Genomic DNA, 24,103 nt, shown 5'->3' with positions numbered 1-24,103 from the left:
AGATTAAATAATCCACTCAAAAGGCAGCAATGGGCTGAATGGATAAAGAAACGTCATCCAACTCTGTGTGGTCTACAAGATGAACACTGTAGATTCAAAGGCACAAATAAGTTGGAAGCCTAAGAATGGTAAAAGATATAGGACGAAAATAGTAACCAAAAAAAGCTTGTGTGGGTATTCTACTATCAGGATAAATAGGCTTTAAAATCAAAACAATTATGTTTCTAAAGGCATTGACAAATTTTTATAATAATAAAAGTATTAATCCATCAGTTGATATAACAATAAATACAAATATATAATTAACAATAGAGCGCCAAAATTCATTAAGCAAACATTGACAGAAATGAAGGAGGAAATATACTATTCCACAATAAGAATTAGAGACTTCAATATTTGACTTTCAGTAATAAACAGAACTAGACAGAAGATCACTATGGAATTAGAAGGCTTATACAATAGTATAAACCAACTAGTTTTAGCACACATCCAAAGAACACACCACAAAACAAAAGTAGAATATGCATTTTTCTCAAATGGACATGGAACATTGTCCATAATAGACCACAAATTAGGCCATAAAATAATTCACACTAAATTTTAAAAAGTTAAAATCACAGTGTGTTTTCTGACTACAATGTAATGAAATTAGAAATTAATAAAGGAGATTAGAGAAATTCACAGATGTGTAGGAATTTAAGAACGCACTTACAAATAACCAATGAATCCAAGAAATAATCATAAAAAAATTAAAAAACACTTTGAGACAAATTAAACAAACAAACAACATACCAAGTGTAAGATATAAAGCTAAAGCAGTGCGTATATGGACATGTATAATTGTAAGTGCCTGTACTTTAAAAAATAAAGATCTTAAATCAATAAGCTAAACTTCTATTTTAAGACATTGGAAAAAGGGAAGACTAAATGTTAAGTGAACAGAGAAAGGGAACAATAAGTATTCATAGGAAATTAATGAAATACTGAATGGCAAAACAAGAGAGAAAATCAATGAAACCAGAGGTTGGTTCTTTAAAAAGTTCGACAAAGTTGATAAACCTCTAGCTAGAATGACCATGAAAAAAATGATGACTCAAATGACTAAAACTATGAATGGAAAAGGGATATTACTATCAACTTTACAGAAATAAAAATGATTTTAAAGAATACTATGAAGAAATATATGCCGATAATTTGGATAATGGAAATGAAATGAATAGATTCATAGAAAGACACAAACTACCAGAACTGGTACAAGAGAAAATACAAAATCTTAACAGAACTGTAAGAAGACATTGAATCAAAAAATTACCCACAAAGGAAGTTCAGGACCACATGGCTTAATTGGTGAATTCTACCAAACACTTAAAGAAGCATTAATACCAATTCTTCACAAGCTCTTACAAAAGTAGGAGAGGAGAATCACTTTTCAAGTCATTCTTTGAGGCCAGTTTTACTCTGATAACAAAACCAGATAAAGACACAGCAAGAAAAGGTGCATATCACATCTCTTACAAATAATAGACACAAAAATCCTCAACAAAATAGTGGCTAAATCAGGCAAGATATAAAAAGAATTATACACCAAGACCAAGTAAGATTTATCCTAGAAATGCAAGGCTCATCTAAAACCTGAAAATGACTTAACCTAATATATATACTATGTAAATTGAATAAAATACAGAAGGACAGAAAAAGCACTTGGAAAAAAATCACTCTTTTCTGATTAAAATGAAAACTAAACAAACTTGAAACAAACTTCTTCAACCTGATAAATGACATCTATAAAAAGTAATAACTAACGTATTTAATGGTGAAAGATTGAATACTTTTTTCCTATGATGAGAAGCAAGGTGAGAATACTTCTGCAAGCGTCAAAGATCCAAATGTAAGAGCCAGCTGCATGGGTGGTTCAGTGGCAGAATTCTCACCTGCCAAATGGAAGAGCTAAATCTTTAACACCATGAGGAAAAACAGAGGAGTAAGTCATTGTGGCCTTGCATAAGGGAATGGTTTCTTATACATGACAACTAAATTTCAAGCAACAATGACAACAACAAAAAAAAAGATAAACTGGACTATATCAAAATTAAAATCTTTATCTCTGTAATGCAAATCATGAAAAAAGTGAAAAGACAACTCACACAATGGGAGAAAATAATTGCAAATCTTATATCAAGGGAATTATATAAAGAATATATAAAAACGTTCACAATTCCACAATAAAAAGATAAGTAAAAACATGGAATAATAATTAGAAAAGACAGTTCTCCAAAGAAGATATAAAATAGTTAACAACACATGGAAAGATACTCAACATTAGTCATCAGGGTAATGTAAATCAAAACCACAATGAGATATGACTTTACACCCACTGGAATGGCTGTAATTAAAAAGATAGATAATAATGATTGTTGGTGAGAATGTAGAGAAATTGGAATCTTTGCACATTACTTGTGGGAATGGAAAATGGAAAACATTTTGCAGTTCCTCAAAAATTTAAGCATAAGAGGTAATTACCATCTGACCCATCTAAACTAAATTGATAATAATAATAACTCAAGTTTGGATGGTCTTCTTTTTTACTAGAATCCTTTCTTTAATTTTTCTTTTTGTATTTGTATAAAAGCAAATCATGCAATATTTGCCCCCAAATAATGTGAGTAAATTCTGCAATACTTTTGATGTATTCATAGGCACTATTAGAATCATCCTCTTAAACTTGGAGCTGGAAGCAGGATTTGTAGATTTATTTTGTAAGTTTAATTGTGAGCAACCTGTGGAAAATACAAAGAATAATGAGACCTTGATTAGAACCGATAAGAAAATTTTGGCTCCGTAGAGATTTGTTTCTAAATTTGTTAGAATCATGGCACTGGAGTCATAATAGATATCTCCCCAAACCTAATTTTTAAAAGTTTTATATGGTGTTTACCCAGGACAAAATGTTGCTATATCCACCGTTGCATATCCTTCAAGATTGGTGATGGGGAGAGGGAATTCATCCAGCTATTTTTAAATGATTCTGAAACATAAAGATTTAATTCTATTTAAATGGATTAAAGTCACTTGGCTTGGGAATGTGTATAACAATTGCATTCACCTTATCATGATTGTATTAACTGGGACATCTTGTATTTCTGAGATTTCTTTTTGGTATTAGTTGAGAGATAGAGTTCATATATTAAACCGCAAATATTGAAAACAATTTAAAAAATAAAGTGCGAATGGTATTTATATCATTAAACATAGAAAAAGTGAACCTGAAGTTGAAATTGATTCCTGTCTCTAACCAGGTTAATATGTTTTAGTAATGTTAGGTTTTAAAGATAAAAGGCTAAATCTGTCCAATCTGTCACATTGTAGAGCACTTATAGTATCCAGATTATGACTTTTTATGATCTACGACCCACAATACAATGGATGCCTACACCAGGGATAGTAACCAACTGTCCACCTGGATTGGAATATTTGGATCAGGTATGGTACTGTTTCTTAAAGTACTTGATCCATAATAATATGAATTTAGATAGTTGCAAAATATAACTTGTTATAAAAATTTTTAACTATAGATTCAAATACTATAACTCTAAGATTTTTACATTTTATTTACAAATAAATTTTTATTTTTGATTGAAGTCATACACCTACATTTTAAATATTATATTATTATTTATAAATTTACTAGGAAGCCCATTGAAAAATAAATGCTTATTTTTTAAAACATAAAATTAGATTTTGAGAATGTAACTTAAAATTAACTTCAATTATCCTCATTTCTTCTAGTGCTTGGGCATTAGAAACCTGGCATGAAATATGAATATTAATGTTAGAAAAATGTCTCTTGTTCTGTACCAGATTTTATGGGATTGAATGACGATTTATTTATGGCATCAATTTTGATTTGCTTTTGTGTGATACTGTCTCTGAATAATTAACTTTGATAATTTGTATGTCTGTATTCATTGACCACATCTTATTTTTTAATATTTTAAAAATGAAATAGTATACCTGTACCTTCTTGAAAAGGTTATTTACATTTTCAGTGCTTAATTACAAACATCACGAATGATGATAAAAATCTAACGAAATCTTTTAGGATTTGGGTAAAAATTATATTAAAATTCTCACTTCAAATTACCATATAAATATTTCTCTCTGAATTTTAAAAATATTTCTAACAAAAATATTTTAAGTTCTTGTTAACCAAAATATTGCATACATTAATAATAGAGAAAAGATAAAATACTTTATATACTATAATAATAATTTTTCATTTAGCTGTTTCTATGATAAAACAAAAATTAAAATTTAATTTTAGACTACTATAATATTTACAAGTCACAGAAAAAAATTAGAGATGTTGATAATAAATCAATTACTTTAAATATCTTTAATGTAAGTATTAATTTATGTGTGGTATGTGCTACAAATTTAGTTTGAGTACTTCATACCATCTATCTTTATTTTCTACTCTAATAGATAAATCAGTTAATAGTGTGTCAACGTTTTGATCTTCTGGAAGGTATGTACCGAACACACTGATATACTCATTTTTCAAGATGTTATTTGTTTAACTGTGGTTATATGAACCCTCATAAATTAAAGTGTTCCTTATGTATGAGGAAAGCTAAACCTTAGAAACATGAAGAGAATATATAGAAGGTCCTTAGATGATGAGAAGCTGAATGCAGTAATAGTCTTCTCATAGGAAAGGAAAAAGATATCAGCTCCAGGATCATTCCTGAAAATTCTAGTCTGCATTTTTAGTCTTGCTAAACATAGGTCTAATTCCTAAAATGTTTTCCTATCCTAAATTCCTCAAATACAGGTATCAGAGAAGCAATGATTCCAGATTCTCTGAGAATTCTGCTAATAGAAGCAGAATACAGGTAAGTTTTTAGGTAGTCCAATTCTGCTCCCACATCTAAGAAATTAAACTATCCTTTAGAATTCAAGTATTCACATATGTCTCAACTTAGTACAAGTATTTCTTTCATGTAGATGAAACTGAAATGCTTATAAATAAAACAGGGTTAGTTTAAAAAATAATATTATCACCACTGATATCTTTCTTATATATATTAGAAATTTTAAGAGTATAATGGACAATTTATGGTTTTACTTGTAAAAGATTTTCAATTTAGGTATATTATAAAAGAATGTTTTTTTTATATTTTTCTTGCTGCATTACACTAAAATGCCTTATTTTTATGAAAGATCATTTATTCCAGAAACAGTATTGTGTACCTACAATGAACAAGGCATGTGCTAGCCATTTTGGGAGAATCAAAGAAGAGTCAGATTTGGGTTTGCTCCAGAGGGCTTGCTTGGAAATGGGAAGGATGATGATATTTGCTGTGGTTTGAATGGGTCCACCAAAGTTCTTCTACTGGGATCTTAATCACCAATGTAACAATGATGAGAGTTGGGGCCTTTAAGGACGTGATTAGGTCTTGAGGGCTCTGCCCTCATGAATGAATTAATGCCATAATCTCAGGACTGAGTTACTTATCAGGGGAGCAGATTCATGATAAAAGGATGAGTTTGGCCCCCTTCCTTCCCTTCTCTCATGAGTATTCTTGCCATGTCCTGCCTTCCAGCATGTTACGGCTTAGCAAGAAGGCCTTCACCAGATGCCAGCCCTTGGATCTTAGACTTTCCAGACTCTAGAACTTTGAGAAATAAATTTCTGCTCTTCATAATTTACCCAGTCTGTGGTATTCTGCTATAGCAACACAAAACAAACTAACACAGAAAATTGGTATTGAGAAGTAGGGATGTTTCTATAGCAAATACCTGAAAATGTGGAAGCAGCTTTGGAACTGGATAATGGGTAGAGGCTGGAAGAGTTTGGAAGAGCAAGCTAGAAAAAGTCTAGATTGCCATGAAAGAAGCATTAAGGGCCCAGAAGAAGAGATTATCAGTAGGGAAAATCTGAGACTTCTCAAATTATTAATAAAGGGAATGGGAGCAGAATGTTGTAGAAATATACATAGTAAAGGAGATTCTAATGGGGTCTCAGATGGAAATGAGGAACAAGGTACTGGAAACTGGAATAAAGGCCATCCTTGTTACATAGTTGCAAAAAAAACTTGTTATCACTATGTCCAGGCCCTAAGGACATAGTTGTACCATAAAGGAAGGCATAATTTAATAGCAATGAACAAGGGTATCTGGCAGAAGAAATTTCTAAGCAAAATATTGAAAAAGCTGCATGGCTACTTTTAACCACATATAAAAAGATGTGAAAGGAAAAAACTGATTTAAAGATGGAATTTATAATTCCAACAGAAGCAGAATGGAAATGTTTAGAAAATTTGCAGCCCGGACATGCAAAGAATGAAAAATATGTGTTGAGGAGAGCAAACCAAGGGTGTGGCCAAGCAATGGTTTTGCTAAGGAGATTGGCACAAATAGAAGGTAACCAGGTACTGTTCATCAAGATGATTGGAGAATCACCTCCAGGCATTTCAGAGTTCTCCGGGCTGCCTCTCCCATCACAGGCTCAGAGCTTTAAAAAGGTGGAATGGTTTTGGGGGATGGGCCCAAGGTACCTTATACAAGTTCATTACCCGGGGCCAATTTGGGTCTCTGCTCCTCACATTCCAGTACAGCCCCCCTCAGCCATCTCAGGCATAGCTCAATTGGGCCCAAGTGTGACTCATACTGTAACTCCAGAGGGCACAAATGGTAAGCTTGGGTGGCATCCACGTGGTACAGAATCTGCAGATATGCAGAGTGCATGAGCTGTGGGGCCATGGCAGCCTCCATCTAGATTTCAAAGAATGTCACAGACAGGTTGGAGGCCCAGACAGATACTTTGCACAGGGACAGAGCCACCACAGAAAAACCCACTAGGGCAAAGCCCAGTGGAGTTGTGGGAGTAGGGCAGCTCTCGAGACCATAGAACTGTAGGGCCACCAGCACACAACTCCAGGCTGGGAAAACTACAGGCATGAGACTCCAACTCTTGAGAGGTGTTGGGTGGACTATGCCCAGCAAAGCCACAGGGGCAAGGCTGCCTGAGGCTTTGGAGGCCCAACTCCCACTCCAGCGTGTCAAGGATGCAGAACATGGAATCAAAGGAGATTATTCTCCAGATTTAAGACCTAATATTGTTATACCTGTTGGATTTTGGACTTATTTGGGACCAGTTACTCCTTTTTACTTGCCCATTTTGCCCTGTTGGAATGGGAATGTCTATTCTATGCTTGTCCCAATATAATATTTTAGAAGTAGATAACTTCTTAATTTCACAGGCTCACAGTGGGAGAGGTATTGTGCCTTGAGTTTCACGCATATATGATTCAGATTAGACTCTGAACTTTGGACTTTTGAGTTGAATGTGGACTGAGTTAAGATTTGGGGGCTATTGGGATAGGATGGATATTTTACATGTGAGAGGGACTTGAATTTTGGGGCCAGGAGTGGAATGTGGTTTGAATGTGTCCTCCAAACTTCATGTGTTGGAAACTTAATTCCCAATGCAACAGTGTTGGGAGGTGGAAACTTTAAGAGGTGGTTAAGTCATGAGGGCTCTACCCACATGCATAAATTAATGCATGACTGGATTAGTTTTCAAAGGAATAGATTCCTGATAAACAGATAAGTTTAGTCCCCTTCCTCTCCTTCTCTCACATGCTCTCTCACGATGCAGCAAGAAGGCACTTTCCAGATGTCAGACCCTTAACCTTAGATTTCCCAGCCTCCAGACTGTGTGAAATAAAATAGAAAATATTATAAAATTTATAATAGTTTTGATAATAACTATTATAATAGTTTTATAATAGCAAATAGTTTCGAAAAACTCAGTGAAAATGGTCAAATTCCTAGAAAAAGGAATATAATAATCAAAACTGACTCAATTAGAAACTGAAGATCAGAATATGTATATATTTTACATATAGACACTACAATATTAAACAGTAAGCAATGTCAAAATGGTGTAGGCCAATAAAAGATTCTTAAGTTTTTTTAAAAAAATTCATTTTATAGAAATTACCCAGTGTGTGGTATTCTGTTATAGCAATACAAAATGGACTTAGACAATACTTAAATAAAATATGTAGTATGGAGTCATAAAAATTATGAGAGAGGTAAAAATTAACTGTGGGAATTCAAAGAAGGGAAACTGCCATAGTTACTTATAATTTAAGTCACAAAAATAGAAAAAATATTGGGAAAAATCTAAACATGCATGTATAGGGAACTAATTCTCCTCTCCTGACTAGTGATTCTCACAGTATCGTCCCTGGAACAGCAGCATCAGCATCATCTAAGAACATGTTAGAAACGCAAATTCCCAGCCTCCATAATAGGCCCATTGAAATCAGAAAATCCACAAGGGGAGTTCAATAATTTGTGCTGTAAAAAGCCTTTCAGGTGAATTTGATGCAGGCTAAAATTTGAGAACTACTGCTCTAAATGAGGATATTTTCGTATAATTTAACACTATGAAGTTATTTAAAAGAATGAGACAGCTCTACAGAATTGCCAGGAATATCTTCAGAGTATATTGCTAAGTATAAAAAACAATTACAGAGTATATAGTAGTTTGTGTGTGTGCGCATGTGTTTAAAATATGTAGAGATTTTGCATATGCTTGGTATGTCTCTGAAAGGATGCATATGAAATTGGGGAAGGAAGGAAATAGGATAGGACTAGAGGGAAATTTATTTTCAATTTGGTAACCTCTTTTACATTTTTAAAATTTATGCCATGTATGTGCAATTCTTACTCATAAAAAATTAATTTTAAAAGACAGTCAGAAAACATTATTTTCTTAAGTTTTGAACCATGATTTAGCTTTCAATATCAGATTAAAATGCATACATTTCAAATATGTTGATACAATATAAAAACATAATTATTTTCATATGCCCACTAAATAATTAAACGTGAGGAAATTCTGTACTTACCTGTTTCAAAGTTTAGCATTAAAACAGAATGTTAAATGTATATTAGAGTAATATAATATATACCCACTAAACACATACTCATTTGAAAAAATTAAAAAGTGGGTGACAATAACCATTCACACACAACTACTGGTTCATTTCTTCTGAAGACTTCTTTGTTATTTGTTAGGATTTAAAAAAAATCACTTTTAATCATTGTAAATGCCACATTTATATTTATGCACCTAATTTTTTTAATTATAAAAACCCAGCATTTTAATAATCCTTATGAGGGATACTACATATTGCCTCTTGTTGTTGGATACTTAGTTTCTACTTTTTTTTTATTGTTCTAAATTGTACAGTAGTGAACATTTGGTGCCTAAAACTTTTTTTTTTAATTTTAGGATTATTTTGTTTGTATAATCACAGAAGTGAAATTATCAGAACAAAAATAACAATATTCCCATTTGCTAGCAAAAGAGATGAATTTGATATTATTTATTTCATGTTCTTCCCAGCTCCCTCAATTTAGCATAATTAAAATATTCTTCTTGATTTCTAATATCCAGATTGGAGGTCTAATAGAATCTTTTTCAAATCCAGGAAGGAAAAGATGAAGAGGAGTAAAATTTAGCATAACTTAAAACATAAAGCAATGGGTTAACATCTCTGAAATTAAAAAGTGATACAAAAAAAATCTACGCATAGATTTTTAGCAATAAAGGGGACCAGAGAGTGGTTAGCCTCTTTCATTTTTCTACCTAAAGAAACAAAGATACCAACCTGTTTATAACCCAACATAATTTCCATATTTGAAAATTATTTGATATGCACTTTACACAAGTCATTCATTAGCATTACTAATAAACCATCATGTTGTTTTATTCTTTAGTTCTCAGTAATTTGGAAACTAGTAAAACATATGAAATCATGAACAATCAAGGACAGAGAATTTATTTTGCAGAAGAAAGAAATAATTGGTTTCTTCAATGCCTTTGTGGTTCTTCAAGACCTTTTACTATAACAATTTATGATAATGTAGGTCGGGATGTGATTGCTCTTCATAAAGATCTAAGATGTAGCTGTTGCTGGAGAAGTTACTACCCACAAAAGGTAAATTTACTCCATGTGATTTAGAATGTATTTGCATTGCTTCAGTAATCCTCAACACTGGACAGTATGATAAAATTTAAGCATTGGGTTTGGTTACAAAGGATTGTCTGGAGTGAAAACTGTCAGAGTGAGAATTGAATTTTTATACCACATACCTGCAGGGTGAGAATTATGCACAACTCTGTAAATTTTTTTCCAGGCAATGAAAGTCACAAGATCTTTAGATGTTTTCTATTATAAAATATCTAAACATCTATCCAAGGCTTCATTTTTGACCTGTGGTTATTTGTGATGTAGATAAGTGACAGTTCTGAGATTCCTAGTTTTATAGTTCCTGGAATGCTTCTATACTATTATTTTGCATTCTTTCATGAGATGGTCAGTCAGGTGTGGCCACAAGAGAGAACACAGGAGAGGTGCAAGAAGTTTTTATACTCAGGGTCCTAGAGATACAGAGGCACTGGAAGCCACAAGGGTGCCACATGGGGAAACCAAGCAGGTGGGGAGCAGAGAAAGAGAACCAGGGCCTTTGAGCAAGTGCTTTTAATGGGGATCAGAATGAAGTAAACAAGCTAAAGGCTTGATGGGATTTCACTGGTTCATTTGAATGTCACTAGGTCACAGTCAGGAATAGGCAAGAAGGGGAATGTGTAGCAGTGGCCAACCTTATCACACTGGTGCACCTGGTCACCTGGGCGGGGTGCTCACAACCTGTTGTGGGGATGTTGAGGCAGCAGGAAAATACTAAATTGTAAAATTTGCAATACTACTACTATAGGTCACAATCAGCATCTTATCAGAGGCAGATTTTTATTGTTTATAATAGAATATGAGCTATACATTTGTTTATAGATTTTTTTTTCAAGTTTTTTGCTATTATGAACAAAGCTACTCTGAAAGTTCATATATAGGTCTCTGTGTAAACATATCTTGCTGTGCCATATATATACATATATATGTATATATATATATATATATATATGTAAATACAGATATCTTATTGTGGTTTTTTGTTTCATTTCTCTGAATGTGCTTGTTGGCTATTTGGATATCTTATTTAATTAAATGTTCAAATCTTTTTGCTTATTCTAAAAATGAGACTATTTGCCTTATTGAGTTATAAGAGCTTTTTTAAAAAATGTAGTCTGGATATAAGATATATGTCAGATATATGTATTTCTAATGCTGTCTCCAGGTTTATGGCTTGGCTTTTCATTTTCTTAACAGTGTATTTGGAAATCGGAGGTTTCAATTTTGATAAAATCAAATATACACTTTTTTTTTTTTTTTTTTGAGACAGAGTCTCGCTTTGTTGCCCGGGCTAGAGTGAGTGCCGTGGCATCAGCCTAGCTCACAGCAACCTCAAACTCCTGGGCTTAAGCGATCCTACTGCCTCAGCCTCCCAAGTATCTGGGACTACAGGCATGCGCTAATTTTTTCTATATATATTTTAGTTGGCTAGATAATTTGTTTCTATTTTTAGTAGAGATGGGGTCTCGCTCTTACTCAGGCTGGTCTCGAACTCCTGAGCTCAAACGATCCGCCCGCCTCGGCCTCCCAGAGTGCTAGGATTACAGGCGTGAGCTACCGCGCCCAGCCTACACTTTTTTTTTTTAATGGCTTATGCTTTTCATGACCTCTCTAAGAAATCTCTGCCTACTACAAATTGGCAAAGACTCTCTCTTGTGTTTCCTCTAGAAATTCTATATTCACCCATCTAGTTCCATTTTGAGTTAATGTTTGTGTTCATGTAAGGAAAATGTTGAGATTCCTTTTTTTCTTAATTTTGCATCTAGTTATTCTAATACCATGTTTTGTATAAGACTATCTTTTATTCTGTTGAACTGCCTTAGCATATTTTTTGAAAATGAATTGCCAGTATATGTGTTTACCTAGTTTTTGAGTCTACTCCCTTCCATTGTTCCATTGATACATGCATATGTATATCTTAATATATATACATATGTACACACATATAGCTATCAATATATACATATGTGTACATATATACACAATGTACACACACACATAGGTATACACATGGTTAGGGTAGTCAAGACAATGTAGTATTACGAATACCATCAATACTACCTTGTCTTGACTCGCCTAGCTGTAGAGTAAGTCTTAATAGCAGGCAGTACAAGCCTTCCATATTGAATAGAAGTAGGAGGAAAGATTCCATTTTACCATTAAGTATGATTCCATTTTACCATTAAGTATGTTCCCTGTAGATTTTTTAATGGTTTTATAACATTTCTTTTTTTCAAATTATGTTCATAGGTTTAGCAGGTACAAGGTGAATTCAATTTCATGTACATATTATATAGTGGTGGAGTATGGGCTTTTGGTATACCTGTCACCCAAGTACCGTCAATTGTACCCCACAGGTAATTTTTCATCCCACACTCCCTCCCACCCTTCCCCCATTTGAGTCTCCAATGTTCAATATACAACTCTGTTTGCCTTTGTGTAGCCATAGTTTAGCTCCCACTTATAAAGGAGAACATGTGGCATTTATTTTACTGTTCCTGGGATACTCCACTTAGGATAATGGCCTCCAGTTTCATCCAAGTTACTGCAAAGGCCGTTATTTCCTTCTTTCTTATTGCTGAGTAATACTCCATAGTATATATGTGTGTGTGTATATATATCTATATATATATATTTAATATCACATTTTCTTAATACACTCATCAGTTCATGGGCACTTGGGTTGTTTCTATATCTTAGCAATTGTAAATTGTGCTGTGATAAACTTATGAGTACAGCTATCTTTTTGATATAATGATTTATTTTCCTCTAGGTAGATACCCAGTAGTGGGATTATAGGATCAAATGGTAGATCTACTTTTAGTTCATAGAGAAATCTCCATACTGATCTCCATAGAGGTTGTACTAATTTATATTCCCAGCAACAGTGTGTAAATGTTCCTTTTTCACTGAATCCATGCAAACATCTATTGTTTTTTGACTTTTTAATAATGGTCATTCTAATTAGCATAAGACTGTATCTTATTGTTTTAATTTACATTTCCCTGATGATTAGTGATGTTGAGTATTTTTTCATATGTTTCTTGGCCATTTTTCCTTTGAAAAATGCCTGTTGATGTCAATTGCTCACTTTTTAAGGGAGTTGTTTGGATTTTTCTTGCTGAGTTGTTTGAGTTCCTTGTGAATTCTGGAAATTAGTCCTTTGTCAGACACATAGTTTGTGAATATTTTCTCTCATTCTGTAGACTGTCTATGTACCCTTTTGATTATTTCTATTGCGATGCAGAAGCATTTTAGTTTAATTAAGTCCCATTTGTTTATTTTTGTTGTTATTGCATTTGCTTTTGGGGTATTAGTCACAAATTCTTTTCCTAGGCCAATGTCCAGAAGAGTTTTTCCCACATTTTCTTCTAGGATTTTTTATTTTTTCAGTTACATTTAAGTCTTTAATCCACCATGAGTTAATTTTTGTATATTGTAGAGAAAGAGATCCAGTTTCATTCTTCTTCATATGGTTATCTAATTTACCCAGAACCAGTTATTGACAAGGGTGCAGTTTCCCCAGTATATGTTCTTGTCAACTTTGTCAAAAATTGGTTGGCTATAAGTATGTGGCTTTATATGTGGGTTCTCTATTCTGTTCCATTGATCTGTGTATCTGTTTTTATAAAAGTACCATGTTTTTTTGGTTTCTATAGCCTTGTAATATAATTTGAAGTCAGGCAATGTGATGCCTCCAGCTTTGTTCTTTTTGCCTAGCGTTGCTTTGGCTATTTGGCCTCATTTTTGGTTCCATATAAATTTTAAAATTGCTTTTAATAATTCTGTGAAAAATGATGTTTGGTATTTATTTATTATTATTATTATTTTTTTATTTCAGCATATGTTTGGTATTTAGATAGGAATTACACTGAATCTGCCAATTGCTTTGGGCAATATGGTCATTTCCACAATATTGATTCTTCCTGAGCCATGAGTATGGGATGGTTTTCTATATATTTGTGTTATCTGTAACTTGTGTCATCAGTGATTTGCAATTCTCCTCATAGAGATCTTTCACTTCCTTGGTTAAATTTATTCGTAGGGTTTTTATTTTTAGCTATTGTAAATAAGATTGAGTACTTGATTTTGTTCCCAGCTTTGTCGTTGTTGTGTAAAAATGCTATTGATTTTTGTACATTAATTTTATAACCTGAGATTGCTGAATTCATTTATCAAATCTAAGAGTCTTTTGGAGGAATCCTTAGAGTTTTCTATGTATAAGATCATATCACGAGCAAACAGATAATTTGATTTCCTCTTTTCCAATTTGGATATCCTTTATTTCTTTCTCGTGCCTGATCGCTCTGGCTAGAGCTTCCAGTATTATGTTGAATAGAAGTAGTGAAAGTGAGCATCCTTACCTTGTTCGATTTCTTAGGGGAAATGCTTTCAATTTTTCCTGAATAGGTATCAGATTGGTTGTGGGTTTGTTTGAGGTATGTTCCTTTTATGCCAAGTTTTTTGAGAATTTTTATCATGACTGGATGCTGGCTTTTATTAAATATTTTTTCTGCATCTATTGATATGATCATGTGGGGTTTTTTTGAATTCTATTGATGTGTTGAATCACATATATTGACTTGTGTAGGTTGAAGCCATCCTTGCACCCCTGCCATAAAACACACTTGATCATGATAAAGTATCCTTTTGATTTGCTGTTGGATTTGGCTTGGTAGCATATTGTTGAGGATTTTTGCATCTCTGTTCATCAAAGGTATTGGTCTATAATTTTCTTTTTTGTCGTGTCCTTGTCTGGCAGTGTAACATTGGCTTTTTGCAATGAGTTAGCGAGGATTCTCTACTTCTCAGTCTTTTGGAACCAAGTCAGTAGGATGAGCACTAGTCTCCTTTGTATGTCTGGTAGAATTTCAACTGTGAATCCATCTGGTCCTGAGCTTTGGTTTTTTTGGGGGGGAGGTTTTATTTAATTACTGATTCAATACTACGAATTGTTATTGGTTCATTCAGGAGTTCTATTTCTTCCTGGTTCAATCTCAGGAGGTTGTATGTATTCAGAAATTCATCTATTTCCTCTGTGTTTTCTAGTTTGTGAGTGTATAGTTGTTCATAATAGGCTCCTGAGGATTTTTTTGTATTTCTGTGGTATGAGTTGTAATATCTCCTTTTTCATTTATGATTGTCTTTATTTGGATTTTATCATTTCTTTTTTTGGTTAGTCCAGATAGTGGTTTAACAATTTTGTTTATTTTTTTTAAGCAACAAATTTTTATTTTGTTCATCATTTATGCTGTTTTTTATTCTCTATTTCATTTAGTTCTGCTCTGATCTTTGTCACTCCTTTCCTTTTCTTAACACTGGGTTTGTTTTTGTTTTTTTCTTAGTTCCTTGAAGTGTGATACTAAGTTGTTAATTTGTGATTTTTCTATTCTTCATGTAGGCAGTTAATGCTATAAACTTCCCTCTTAGCACTGCTTTGTCTGTATCTGCAAGGTTTTGGTATGTTATGTTTTCATTTTCATTCATTTCAAAAAAAGTTTTAATTTTTGTCTTTATTTCTTTGTTAACCCAGTGATCACTAAGGAGCATGTTGTCTAATTTCCACATGTTTGATTAGTTTCTCAAGTTCCTCTTCATATTGATTTCTAGCTTTATTACACTGTGATCTCAGAAGATACTTGATATGATTTAATTTTTTTAAAATTTGTTAAGACTTGTTTTGTGGCCTAAAATTGGGTCTATCTTGGAGAATATACCATGTGCTGTTGAAAAGAATGTATATTCTGTAGTTGTTGGGAGGAATGTTCTGTAAATATCTGTTAAGTCCATTTGGTCTAAAATCCAATTTATGTCCAATGTTTCTTTGTTGATTTTCTATGTTGATCTGTCTACTACTGTGAGTGATATTGAAATTACCTACTATTATTGTGTTGCTGTCTATCTCTTTCTTTAAATCTAGTCATATTTGTTTTATGAATTTGGGTTCTCTGATACTGGATGAGTATATATTTAGGATCATTCTATCCTCTTGCTGGGTTGATACCTTTTTGGTTATATAAAAACTTTTCTTTTTCTTTTAATCTTTTAATTTAGTTTGTTTTATCTAATATAAGCATAGCTACTTTTGCTCTCTTTTGGTTTGTGTTTGTGTGGAATATATTTTTCTATCTCTTTACTTTCAGTGTCTTTACGGCTAAGATGAGTTTCTTGTAAGAAATATATTTTTGAATAATGTTTTTTTATTGATCCTGAAAATCTATATCTTTTAAGTGGTGCATTTAATCCATTTACATTCAAGGTTAAAATTGATATGTGAGGCTTTTTTCTTGTCATATTGTTAATTGATTCCTAGTTGTGTTATAATTTATTTGTTTCTCTTTTTCCCCATTTTTGTCTTTGTTGTTTGCTGAACTTCTGTGATGTTGCCATTTAATTCCTTTGTGTGATTGTGCAAGACTTGTGAGTTTTATATTGTGTGTTTTCATGATGGTGAATATTGTCATATCATTTCCCTGTTTAAGTTTCCTTTAAGTATTTCCTGTAGGGCTAATCTAATGGTAATGAATTCTCTTGCTTGTCTGGGAAAGACTTTATTTCTCTTTCATTTATGAAGCTAATTCTGGTACATATAAAATTCTTGGTTGACAGTTTTTTCTTTCAATGCTATGAAAATGCCTTCCCATTCTATTTGTGCCCTGTAAGGTTTCTGCTGAGAGGTTGGCTGTTAGTTTGATGGGGTTTCCTTCATAGGTAACCCAATGCTTTTCTCTTCTAATTTTAAAATTCTCTCTTTGACTTCAACTTTAATCATTCTGATTATAATATGCCATGGTAAAGACCTTTTTGCAACATATTTGCCTGGGCTTCATTGGGCTTCTTGTATCTGAATGTCTAGCTCTGTTGGTAGTCCTGAGAAGTTTTCTTTAATTATTTCCTTAAATAGTTTTTCTAAACTTTTTTATCTCTCTTTCCCCTGGGGAATAGTGATAATTCATATGTTTGGTCACTTTATGTAGTCCCAGACATCTTGAAGACTTGGCTCATTCTTTTTTATTATTTTTTCCTTATTTTTTGTCTGACTGTATTATTTCCAAAGACCTGTCTTCAAGTACTGAGATTCTTCTGCTTGGTCTAATCTATTCTTGAAGCTTTCTAATGTGTTTTGTATTTCTTTCAATGAATTTTTCAGCTCCAGAATTTATGTTTGTTTTATGATATCTATCTTCTTGATACATTTCTCTTGGCATCACAAGGAATTCTTTTTTATTGGGATCTGTTGCTGGACAATTGTTTTGATCCTTTCGTGGTATCATATTTACTTGCTTTCTCATGGATCCTTCCATTGATATTTGCCCATCTGATGTAGCAGTCGCTTGCTATGATTTTTTTTTTCCTGAAGATGTGAATATTTTGATGGTTGAGTTGGACATTTCAGCTTTAATTTTGGGTGCCTGCAGTAGTGTCATCTTTGTATGATTTCTTGGGGAATACACAATGTTAATGGCAACTGTGATTTCCTTGGTGGTTTAGGGAACAGATATTAGTTGAGTCTGTGGTGAAGTTTTTCTGAGGACTGGAATGGCAGCTGAGCCAATCTTTGGGTCCTAGTGGTAGAAGCAGTAGTCTGTCCAATTTTAGACCCCAGAGCAGCTTACACTGCCAGTGGTGTTAGTGTGTCCTGGGGGGCAATTCTTGGGTCTTCAGATGGCTTTCTCAGAAACTAGTAGTTGAAGCAGAGGGCTGTGTGTGTGGGTTAGGTTCTTATGTCCTTCATCAGCTAGTGTGATATGGGAGGTGGAAGTAGCAGTGGTGGAATTACACACTAGGTACCAAGTGGTTCTGGTAGCTGTAGTGGGATGGGCAGGTTAGTCCCTAGTCCCATAGCTGCCTGTAATGGGGCAGTGGGTTTTGTCCTAAGTGTGCTTAGGAGAGCTTGGTCTCCCCTGTCCCTTTCCAGTTGGGTGGCAGCTGCAGTTGTTGCACCTTGAACTCAGCCCAAGTGCTGAACATAGCCTAGTTCTAAACTCTCAAAATGGTTCTGGGTATGGGCCTGCAATCAAAGAGGGCAGAGCCACTTTCAGGCAAGCAGTATGGGCAAGAGACTATGGGGAATGCAGTCTGCTTGTGTCTCAGTCTCACAGGAGCCCATAGCAGGAGTGGTGAGAATTGTCCTAGGTGTGTGTAGGAGTGCTTAGGCTTTCCTGCTCCTCCTCAAGTAGATGGGGCTTAGCTGCATCAGCCCAAACTCAGCACAAGGGTAGGGTGCTGCCCAGATTTAAACTCCCAAACTGACACCTTGTGTCTGTAATCAAAGAGGGTGGGGACCTTTCCAGGCAAACAGTATGGACAACATTCTGAGGGGAGTGCCATCTGCTCACAACTCAGTCCCACAGCAGGCTGTAGCAAGCCAGTGGGAATTATACTAAGTGCATACAGGAGAGCTTGGGTTGCCCTGTATGGGTAGGGCTGTGTCTGCATCAGCCTGGATTCAGCTTGGGGGTGGGGTGCAGTCCAGCTTCAAACTCCCAAAATGGTGCACTAGACCTTTTAACAGAGGGGGTGGGGCCCTTCTAAGGCAGGCTGCTCTAGCAGGAAACTGTGAGGAATGTAGTTCACTTGAGACTTGGTCCCACAGCAGCTGACTGCAGGATAGTGGGCACTATCCCAGATGTGTGATGGAAAACCATTTTCCTGTTCCACCCCAGGCAGGTGAGGGCTGTAGCCACATCAGGCCCAAATACAGCCTGTGGGTGGGGCACAGCCCACTGTCAAATTCTCAAAATGGCCCATTGGGCCTGGACCAGAAAGGCTGGGGCCCCACCCAGGCAGGCAGGGAGGGTAAGAAACTTGGGAAAATGCTGTCTGCTCATGTCTCTGTCTCCCAAGTATCTAGGCTCTCAGAATGGCATCCAGTGTAAGCTACTCTAGCTTAGATTCCTATGGGATTTTGCATGAGTTCTCTTGCTGGAACAATATATCTATGGAATCTCCAAGCAGTTCCTTATGTTAGGCCCAAGATCTGTATGGGTTAGGGGGATTCTCTTGTAGCCAAGATTGTAAAAGCTGATCTGGGTGAGTGGAGCCCTGGGAGCTTCTCTCTTACTGTTACCTTGTATCTTGGGGTGCCTCCTAGCTGTTTGCCAGTCCCCAGGGGGAAAATTGCCCTGAATCCTCTCCTTACCCACTTTTTGATGCTTCCCATCACTTCCCTGGTGAGTCCTAGCATTCTCTCCTAGATGATCTGTTCAAAATATGAGAATCTGATAATTGTTCTGGTTCCTTTCCATGGAAGAGGAACAGACTACTTATGTCTGTTCATCCATCTTTATCCTATCTCCTTTGTAGATGTTTTGAAGATATCCCTTATCAGGTTGAGGAAGACTCCATCTATTCCTAATTTTCTGTGTTTTTATCATAAATAAGTTTGTATTTTGTCAAATCTTTTTTTCCACATCTATTGATTTGATGATATAATTTTTCTCTTATTCTGCAAATATGGTAGTTGCATAAATTGTTTTTTTCTTAATGTTAAAACAATCTTACATTCCTGGGATACATTCTACCTGAACATGTTATTTTTATATATTGCTGGATTCAGTTTGATAATGTTTTAGGTTTGTGTTTATAATATTTAGGTCTATAGTTTTCTTTTAATTCTTAGTATGGATTTGGTATTAGGATGATATTAGTCTCATAAAAAGAGTTTGCAATTTTTTCTTCTTTCTTTCTTTCCTGAATCAGTTTGTGTAGGATTGGTATTATATCTTTCTTAAATACTTGATTGTATTTAACAGTTAAGCCATTTTTATCCTGGAGTTGTGTACATGTGAAAGATTTTAATTTTAAATTCAAAACTTCTTTAAAAAACATAGAGATTTTCAGGTCTTCTATTTCTTGAGTCTATTTTTATAATTTGTATTTTTCAAATAATTTGTACATCTAAGTTGTTGAATTTATTGGCATAAAGTTGTTACATATTTCCTTACTGTCTTTTTAAGTTTGCAGATTATATAGTAATGCCTCTTTTTTATTTCTGACATTAGTAATTTGTATTTTCTTTCTTTTTTCATGCTTAGTTTAATAAATTGTATTGATCTTTTTTAAAAATCAGCTTTTAGTTTCATTTATTTTCTCTATTTTTTGTCCATTACCCATTTCATTGATTTATTTCCTGTACTATTTATTATTTCCTTTCTTCTACAACTTTTTTAGCTTCCTAAAAATGGAAACTTTTGTCATTGGCTTTAAATCTTTCTTCAATTCCTATATAAACATTTGAAGCTAAATATATCTTTCTATCAGCATTACTTTGGCTATAAATTTGATAGGTTCTATTTTAATTTTTATTCAGTTGAAATATTTTCTAATTTTTCTTCAAATGTTTTACTTTATATATGGGTTATTCTATCAGTCTATATCTAGTGTGTCTATGAGAGAATATGCACACATAACAGGGCTACCTCTCTCTCTCTCTCTCTCTCTCTCTCTCTCTCTCTCCTTTCTAGAATTTTCTCCTCACTTTACAATGGCTGTGATTTCTTTCATCCCTGTTCTATGATTTCTCAACCAGTAAGACTGAAGGTTTGTATTCAAATTTACACCAGCACTAACTTGGACCAACCTTCAAATAAGCTGCCATAAAAAATAGGGAACTCAACCAGTGACATTCCATTTTTCTAAATATAGACTCACTATATTTCTATTCTCCCAGTTTCCATTCTCAGAATCGTTTCTGAACGTGGAACTCCTCCTACCCATTATTTTGATAGTTGCATTTTATATACATTGCTAACACATATAATCACTCTAAACTATTCTGTCACAATTTTCTCCATCATTTAGTCCACACATTTTGGATACGTATACGATTGTACAATGTTCATATATATAGTCATTATGTAACATTCTGTCCATCTTATTTTCATCATTGAGTGCCAAAGACTGCCCATTCATTTTAGTTTTTTATACATCACTTCTAGCAAGGTTTCTCAGGAGGGGCTCAAAGTAATAATATTCCCTGAGCTCTTTCAGGGTCATAACACTTTGTTCATAAACTATGTATGTCAAAAAAGCAGTTTCTTGGATCACATTGTCTTTTCCTGAACATTTAATGTATCAATCCACTATGTTCTGGCATGCAGTGTAAATTACTATCCAAAACTTTGTTGATAATCTGATTTTGTTATCCCTATAAGTAATATGACTATATGTACCAAGTTACCTGGGATAACCCTAGTTTGAGACTATTGTCAATATGTCCTAATAGTGCCCTCTTTCTCTTTCTAAAGTGACCCATATATAAAATAAATTACATGATTAGCCTTTTTATAAGTAACTTGATGGTTTTCACTAAATTTCTCCAATTCTGTTTTTAATATTCATATTCTCTAGAACATGTCTCAGTGTCAAGCATTTTAGGTTGATTTTCTTTAGACATATGCCCATTAAGTTGATAGAATCACTTTTTTTCCTTTATTTAAAGAAATGATATTGAATTATAGCTTTTAGTATTTATTCTGTTTCATTATTTTTTTCTTTGGGGAAGACTCTTAGACATATGTTGGACCTTCTTTTGCTATCTTCTACATTTGTATGATAATTTCTGTGTAATCCTTTGTACTTATGTTCCTTCTAGATAAATTCTTATTTCTGAAATAATTTTTCCTTTTTCTGTTTCTTAGCTTTGCCCAATCTCTTTTATATTCTCTTCATTTTCTCTCTTCATCTTTAATTACCTTATTTCTGAGGTTTTCTAATTTTGATGTATACTGCTTATTTATATCTTCTATCATTTTTAAAAAATGTATTTCAAAATAAATATTAGGTAGAATTTCTATTTTTGAGGGCAGGTTCCAGTGTAAATTTACTCTGTTGAAAGAGACAGAGAGAGAGAGAGAGAGAGAGAAAGAAGAAAGTAAGAAAAGAAAGAAAGCTAACAGAATTATACTCAGGAAAAATAATGTCTCTCAAAAATAATGTATGTTTTCTAGGCCTCCTGAATCCCTCTTCAGATACAACTACTATTATGAGTTTCTTATGTATTCTTCCATAGTTATTCTATAAGTATTTATATATTACATTAACATAACATGTTTATGCTATCTGTTTGCATTTGACACAATTGGTAGCATTTTTCCCACAATTTCCTTTTAACATATTACACTATAACTTGAAGATTTATCGGTATTGTTTAGACCTCCTTTGTTCCTTTAAATGCCTGCATAATAATATATTATATGGATAATCATAAGTTATTCAACCAGTTTCTTGGATTCTTATAAACTTGGCTTTAAATAACAATGGGGATAAAGGATTTCAATGAATTTGTATTTGCATTGTCAAAGATGTATGAAAGTGTTTGTTAGTAAACAGTTTTTGGTGTGATTGGAATTTAAGTCATATCTCATGGACATGGCAATTTATAAGTAATCCTTATAAGTACCTAAAGAAAGATATTATTATCCTTCTTTTGCAAATAGTAAGTGAATTTTAGAAACATTAGTGACTTTTCCATGTTTCAAGTAGTTAGTAAGTAGCAGAGTCTGATTGTAAAGATTTTAACATCTAAAGCCTGGGTCTTAAGGTTTCCATGTTTATTTTCAAATATAAGGCATGCTTTAACACAAAATGTTCTGTTCAAACATACAAAATGCTGAGTTAAAAGGTATTAATAGCACATAATTAAATATAGTGTTACAAATATATCTCATTGGATCAATATTATATTTTTCAATCTTTTATAGCTAAAAGTTGAGGCTCCACCTGGTAAAATAATTGGATATGTTTATCAATACTTTCACCCATTTTTTCCAAAGTTTAAAATAAAAAATGAGAATAAGGAGGATATAATGAAAATAAGAGGGCCATGTGTGTTTTTGTGCCATCTCACCGATCTAAATTTTAATGTGAGTAATTCATAATGTTTTAATATTATCATGTTCAAATTAATTATTTGATTGTTTTCTAATACATACTATCAACAAATATGATTAAAGAAAAATAAAAATGTATTATTATGGTGTTACTATAACTATTTGACTTTTTTAAAAAAAGATTAATTATTAATTAACAGTGTTCTTGTCTAATTAAGCCCTACAAGTTTATGTAGCTTATAAGGCATCTTTTCAAACTATCTTTTTAGTATATAGTTATCAAACAAGAAGTGTGGCATTTAATATTTCAAGGAATATTGAAAGAGAAAATTAAACTTTATTGCAATGTATAATGATATAATCTGGTGTTAATGATAGATAATATATTAATGCTTATTAATACAGTTTTCACTTTTTATAAAATCCTGAAATTTGTATAATATAATTTTTTAAATTTTTATATGTGTACTAATTTATTTCTCAGATTATGGCCAACATCTAGAGAGAAGTTAACTATTAAATATACTAAATGCATTTAATAAAATTAAATAACTCACTATATTTATTGAAATCTAAAGATTCCTAAGCAACAAAGAATATTGTGATGGTTCAATAACATATTAGGTCTGCAAAAAGCCATGCTTCCCAAACTTTCATTAAGGACATGTTCGTTTGTTTATTTATTTATTTATTGAAGGCAGAGTCTCTCCCCCCTCCTCCCTGTCACCCCAGCTAGAGTGCAGTGGCATCATCATAGCTCACTGCAACCTCAAACTCTTTGGCTCAAGAGATCCTCCTGCCTCAGCCTCACAGGTAACTGGGACTACAGGCACACACCACAATGCCTGGCTAATTTTCCTATTTTTTTGTAGAGATGGGGGTCTTGCTCTTGCTCCTCTCACCTTGGCCTCCCAGAGTGCTAGGATTACAGGTGTGAGCCACCACACTAAGCTTGTTTAGTTTTTTAGTACCTGAAATGTCTAGTCAGAAATCTGGACACAGCCTAACTAAAATACTACCTGATTTCTTTCCTTCTCTAGAATTATGTCAATTCAATTTAGTGATATAGATTCTGATTGGCATCTGCCTATACTGATTAAGTAATACATACTTAAGAAAATTAATTGTAACAATATGGTTAGTTTGAAAAATAATAATAAAAAAAAAACACACAAGACTATTGTATTTCAAGTTGAAAACCAAAGCAACAAAGTGGTCAATGCA

The 24,103-nt window shown here is 33.5% G+C and overlaps 1 protein-coding gene across 3 annotated transcripts in view; it reads left to right on the top strand.

Moving 5' to 3' along the window:
• Positions 1–24,103, top strand: part of LOC123630146 (phospholipid scramblase 2-like) — a 45,034-nt gene that overhangs the window by 5,775 nt on the left and 15,156 nt on the right. For all 3 annotated transcript variants that reach the window (XM_045539416.1, XM_045539414.1, XM_045539415.1), the window contains exons 3-6: positions 3,367–3,480; positions 4,483–4,525; positions 9,796–10,016; positions 22,751–22,912. In XM_045539416.1, coding sequence (XP_045395372.1) covers positions 3,388–3,480; positions 4,483–4,525; positions 9,796–10,016; positions 22,751–22,912 — 519 coding nt within the window. In that variant the 5' untranslated portion in view covers positions 3,367–3,387. The remainder of the gene's footprint in view (positions 1–3,366; positions 3,481–4,482; positions 4,526–9,795; positions 10,017–22,750; positions 22,913–24,103) is intronic.

This window comes from Lemur catta, chromosome 1 (genome assembly GCF_020740605.2).
Source record: "Lemur catta isolate mLemCat1 chromosome 1, mLemCat1.pri, whole genome shotgun sequence".
Classification (NCBI taxonomy): Eukaryota; Metazoa; Chordata; class Mammalia; order Primates; family Lemuridae; genus Lemur; species Lemur catta.
The sequence above is the reverse complement of the archived record's forward strand: the minus strand, read 5'-3'. Positions and strand labels throughout refer to the sequence as shown.